The 6016-nt window shown below is 39.7% G+C and overlaps 1 protein-coding gene across 1 annotated transcript; it reads right to left on the minus strand.

The window, feature by feature from the left end:
* Window positions 1-973: 973 nt before the first annotated feature.
* LOC113928522 (protein max-like) lies at window positions 974-3146 on the minus strand. Its single transcript, XM_035727525.1, is given in 4 exon segments — window positions 974-1059; window positions 1143-1301; window positions 2620-2983; window positions 2985-3146. Coding segments are annotated over 4 exon segments (771 nt in total).
* Between the last annotated feature and the right edge of the window lie 2870 nt (window positions 3147-6016).

The raw sequence follows: 6016 nt of genomic DNA on the forward strand, positions 1-6016 counted from the left end.
AATAGGGCTCATGATAAAATTAACACTTTTGGTAATTAATTGACTACCTACTTGATTGACCATTCTATTTGATGAAAAAATGTCTGGATAGGAGAACTATTCTTTCATTAAGGCATTGAGAACTTGAGTTAAATAGTAAGAAATTATGATTTTTAAAGGATTAGAAGATAAAAGTTAAAAGATCACCTAAGTACAATTAACAATATAAATAGGCTGTTTCTGTCTTTAGTACAGTGATGTAAATATTGAGGCCAGTACTATTCACCTGATCAGGAAACTGTCTCAAGAGTTCAGGATAAAAAGGTATATTTTAATTTATGGGAGATAAGAAACCCAATAGCCATTCTCTTGATAGTAATCAGAGAGGCTGCTCCACACTTATCTCTGTTTACCTTCACCAGGTTATAACCTTCAATTTTCTAGACGTTCCTAGAATATGGTCTTTTATAGACAAGTAATGTCAATAATACTATAATATCCAATATCTTTGGAAGTTTATTTTTAATGTTCCATGCAATTACATTTCAAGGGAGGAATCTCAGGAGCATCTATAGAAAGAAACTATGAAACTTATTGTGCGGCTTAACACTTACTGAAACCTCAGTTGCAGCACAATGTGACAGATACCCATTTCTCCCTGATCCTCACTGCTAAATTCAACTAAAAACCCTGGGAATAGTGAAAGGGACAACAAAAGGAGATCTCTTAAAGTTGTTAGGAAAACAGCAAACTGGTTTGGGATCCTGGGATGAGAGGAACAGAGTACCAAGGTGTTTTACATCCTCTTATCAAAAAAAGAAAGTGACCAAGACCTGGCATTTCCCAATACCCAAACCAGGAACAGAAGTCATTCCTAGTAGGCCCATTCTTCTCCTGGACTAAATGGGAACTGTGCCTAAAGCACCCAGTTAGACCTGGTAGAACCAGCAAGGGAGATTGATCTGGAGTTCCACCAATAATGACTCTCTTTTCCTTACTGCCCTGGATGTAAGACTTCTTTACCTGGTCTAGAGACACCAGGGAGGCTGATGGGGAAGGGGTAGTGTCGGGTAGGCAAACCTGTACGAAGATCACATCACAACACAACACAACAAGTAATCTGGGGACCAGTTTCTATTTCCAAAAGACAGGAGTTGTCCTACCATAATAAGCATCCAGCGAGGGAAGTTTCATCATCCATGAAAACCAGAGACTACCATCTTCCACCAAGATACACCAAGTGGCTACAACTGGGGAAATCCTTTCTCCATCCTTACCACCAGCAGTGAATAGGCAGAACATCATAGCGGTTCCACATAAACCTAGTGGACCAAAATAACGGTGTGGAATATCTGAAAGTTGAACTGTCATTAGAACCCAAACCCACAAAAATAGGCCAGGCCATGTATGCTAAACCTGAGCATCTTACTCTGAATGCTGGTGGTAAATTCAGTCCATCCAATCCAACAAACATTACATTTAGCCATTCCCAAGATTTAGAAAAACCTATGGATGGTGTAGATCAAAGAATTAGGTGGAGATCAATACAAAACTGGCCAGTGAAAAGATTTATGTTCTATCCATGGAGAAAATGAAGAAAATACTGATGAGTGATATACTAAGAATCTAAACTATCCATCCACCTCTAAATAGAAGCAAATAACCCCTTCAAAGTTTAGGTCAGTCATGCAATCAGTTTTGCATGGCAAGGAAACAACTTTTGAAAAAGAGGGGCTTTCCAATATTGGATCTTATCAGAGGAACTAATGACTAGTGACAATTGTTTTTTTTTTAAGATTTGAGCACTACTTTATGAATCTGTGGCTTTGCAATTCTGATGTCATTAGAAAAAGGGACAGTTCACTCAGATTCAGTAGCAGGAAATAAATATTAAAGCATCATCACTGGCTGTCAATACAGAACCTCTACCTGACCAGATCCTTCCTTCTTATCCCACCCACTACCACACCACCACCCCACCCCTGGCAGCTACCACTTTACTGCTGCCCACTGCCCCCCCCCCCAACATCATACATGTCACGCAGCCCTCCCTAAGGCTGGCTGAGCGAAGCACAAGTGAAACAGGCCAGAGTCTCTGTGCTGCAAATCTGTCCCCACTTGCTTTTCCACCACAAACTTTTTCAAGGATCTGGTCCTTCAATAGGACTGATAAATAGCTTTTTAGGAAAAAAAAAATCATTAAAAAGAAGGTGGGATTAATTCTGATTACTTCAAACCGGTCACCTTCTTAAAGTAGAGAAGTCCACAGATTTACAAAGTCTATCGAATGGAGGTGAGGGTGGCCTGGGAGGAAAGACGGAAGGGGCAGGAGTCCTCCAGGCATGTGCCCAGCAAGGCTGGAGGAGCTGGTGGGTGGTCAGGACAGTGTGCTCAGAGGTCTAGCCAGTTGTTTGTCCTCCACAGAAAAAGCTGCCAAGTTAGGGTGTTTGGGCTTAAAAATTCCCGACAGTAACAAGGAATCCCTGAAGGCAAACGTTGAAAAAAAATGGTGGAAATGGGGAAGGAAAATGAGAGCTATTGGCCAGGAGCTTCGATGTAAAAATAAAATTAAAAATAAAAAGGGAGAGAGGGGGAAAAAAAAAGAGTCCCTTAGATGTTTCTGAGGGTTCTGAGCATGACCTGAAAGTAGGGTGAGTCGATGGAGGACACGGACAGTTTGTATTGCTGCGTTCCCCATCTGGAGCTTCTTGTTGCTTTGGGGCTCTTCGAGCTCTGACTCCAAACTGCAGTGTGAGCCTCCATTAAAGGCAGAGATGGTGCTGCCCTTGGCATTGGTGTAGAGGCTATTGTCTGAGGGGGGGTAGTTGGTCTGCAGCTGGACGCTTGATCTTGCCTTTTCCAGTGCGCAGACTTGCTGCTCCAGAAAAGCATTCTGCCCCTCGAGGTCTTCAATATCTTGCTGGTGTGTGTAGTTTTTCCTTTGCATATACTGGATATACTCTGTGGCTTTGTCTAGGATTTGGGCCCATGGTGTCTGCTGTCCTTTGGAGTGATGGAACAGCGTCCCACAAACTCTGAAAGCTGTCTTTGATGTAGTCACTACGTTTTTGTTCCAGTGCATTATGATGAGCCTGTTTGGCAGTTGCAGATTGAAACCTAGGTTGCTCTTCATAGCTTTCCACCTCCATGTCATTGTTGTCACTCATTTCATATGGCCCAGGGAGCAGCCACTGCAGCCATATCAGGGAAAGGGGGAGGGGGAGGTGAGGGGGAAGTTAAGAACAACGACAAACCAAGTCCCCCCCCCCACATACACACTCATTCATTCCTCACTAGCTCTCTCACTACACACACATAACATGGGTGAGAACTACCCCCTCACTCTAGTGACAAATTCAATAACCTTAGAAAATTGCATTTATCATCATTATCCTGATGGTTAATGCATCACCCTTGAGAAACTAATTTTCTTTAAATATCAATCTAGTCAACTTTCAGGAGACAAAAGAACAATCAGAGAACATTAACTTTAATTGTCATGTTGAGCCCTCAGGATGGGTTCAGTGTCAGTGCCAACCATAAACCAGTTCTCTTCTGAACTGTTGGTGAATAAGCACCACACCAGGTACCAGATGTGTGTTCTGTCAAAGTGAGAAAAGACAAGATTGCAGTGAACATAGATAAAGAACTCTGTTGAAGAAAAAAACTGGCCAGTTTTCCTTTTTCTTCTTAATACAAAAGATAGCTGAGAGTTCACATTTTTACTTCACTAATGCTGAAAAGAGAAGGTAATCAGTCTGAATGTATGTCTATTTAAGGCTGTGTGTAATGTATGTCTATTTTTTAAACAAAAACTAGATGCTTAACTAAAGACTCTTCTCTGGGTGTTTACCCAGAGGACCACCATCTCTGTTCTCACCAGAATGGAAGTTCGCTCCAGAATGTGTTCCACTCACTTTCTTGCTTCCTGTCCCTCCCTTTCTTCCCAGTTCTTTCCCAGTCTCTGAGTTACTCTGACCAGAGCACAGCTCTTTGGGATTCCTTGCAGAGAGAGGCTATCCTATACTTATATAGGGAGAAGTCTGTATCAATCCCGTTTTGTCATTTTCATACAAATGGTGCTATATTAAATTCAGTTTTCTCCTCCTTATTTTGGTTCAATGAAATATCTTAAAGTTTGTCCTGTAACACTACATAGCCAGCTGTCTCTTCCCCCTCCCCCCGTGGCTACATTATAGTATTCTCTTCTATCAATTGCCATAATTTATTCAGCTTTACTAAATGACATCTAGGTTTTTCTAATCTTTTGTTCTTATAAAAATGCTGGCGTTGATATTCTTAAGCTTCCTTTTCATGAAGATGTGCGATTGCACCTACAGTATATATATATATTTTAAAGATTTTATTTATTTATTCATGAGAGACAGAGAGAGAGAGAGAGGCAGAGGGAGAAGTAGGCTCCCAAGGAGCAGGGAGCCCGATGCGGGACTCGATCCCAGGACCCTGGGATCATGACCTGAGCCGAAGGCAGACGCTTAACCATCTGAGCCACCCAGGCGCCCCTACAGTATATATTCTAAGTAGTACATTTTCTGAGTCAGATAGTATGTCCATTAAATGCTGATTGATAATATTGAGTGTTTTACAAATATGTGGAATGGGTTACCCTATAACAGCATGAATAAGAGTATTCCTTGTTTCATTGTTTTGAAATATTAAAAAATCTCATCTATGATTATAGATGAGATTATATATCCTGCTCTATCCGGTGTTAGATTTAACAAAACTATTGATCTTTTAAAAATGAAACAAATTGGGAAACAGCTCCGTCTAAACCCCCATCAACAAAATTTTCAATATAGGTGTTTGCTGTGCATTGTAACAATAGTATTTTCATCGGTATCAGTTGTCTGCTGAACTCTAAGTGCTCAGTCATTATGGCTATACCAGCCGAGTCATCTTATTCCCCACCCTGCAAAATGGTCACTGTCTTCCTTGCCAAAAGACCCAGTGAGTTAGATGTGTTTTCTCATTCTTGGATACTTATGTGGCCAGAAGCACCTCCATAAAATAACACAGAATAGAGATTTTCATTCATCATTACCAAAGCATGCTTTATATAGGAATAGCTAAAGCATATTCTGATTTATAAGCATTATATCCTATAAAGTATATAGTTATTTTCATCCCTTTCTTGATAAAGATTGTATTTGAAGAAGTTAAATCTGTGTAGAGTACCAATAATCTCTTGTAGCCCCAAAATTAGTATTTGCCACACCATGTTCAGGAAATTAATCTATTTTGAGGGCAAGAACACATTATTCAATAGCATTTTCTAGTACTTGGACACTTTGAGATTGATGTCTAGGGAAATATTAGTCAATTGCTTCTAGAAGGACTACTTGTAAAACTCAAAAGTCAAACTTATGTATATTTATATTAAATGGTTTGTGTTTTTTTGTCAATAGACAATTCAGAGTGCGATGGTCTTACTTAATGGGAGAATAAATTCCCATCAGTGATGTAAAAGAACAGTATCACATATATGAAATGTGGTGTTTTTGTTTTTTATATGTTTATTTTGTTTTTGAATGTCCAGCTTCTGATAAACGGACAAAATTGTGCAAGATGTCAAACATTGTAAGCAGGAAATTAAACAGTTGGGATCTATGGGTATAATCATATAATCCACTGTCTCTTTTAGTATCATAAAACTCACTTTCCCTCTAAATTTGCTAATTGAAACTAGTACTTCCCTCTTTTTGGATTAAAATTTGTGCAGCTTCCAAATTTTTGATCATTCTCGGGTAAAACAGAGTGTCAACCCAGAAATTAAAATTTCTACATAGTGAGTTGTTACTCAAATCTCTGAACATATTTGAAATTGAGACCACACATTTCCCTCATATACAGAAAGACTGAAGATAGAGAAAGGGAGTATGTTTTCTGCTTCTCTCATCTTGTTCTGTTCTTAAGAAGATTCCATACTAGCTCTTTCTGAAGAGCTGGGAAACATTCTCACAGGAAACATACTCATTCTTTGACCAAACCATAGAGGGAAGGCTGATCTGAATGC

Source organism: Zalophus californianus, chromosome 5, assembly GCF_009762305.2.
Source record: "Zalophus californianus isolate mZalCal1 chromosome 5, mZalCal1.pri.v2, whole genome shotgun sequence".
Lineage (NCBI taxonomy): Eukaryota > Metazoa > Chordata > Mammalia > Carnivora > Otariidae > Zalophus > Zalophus californianus.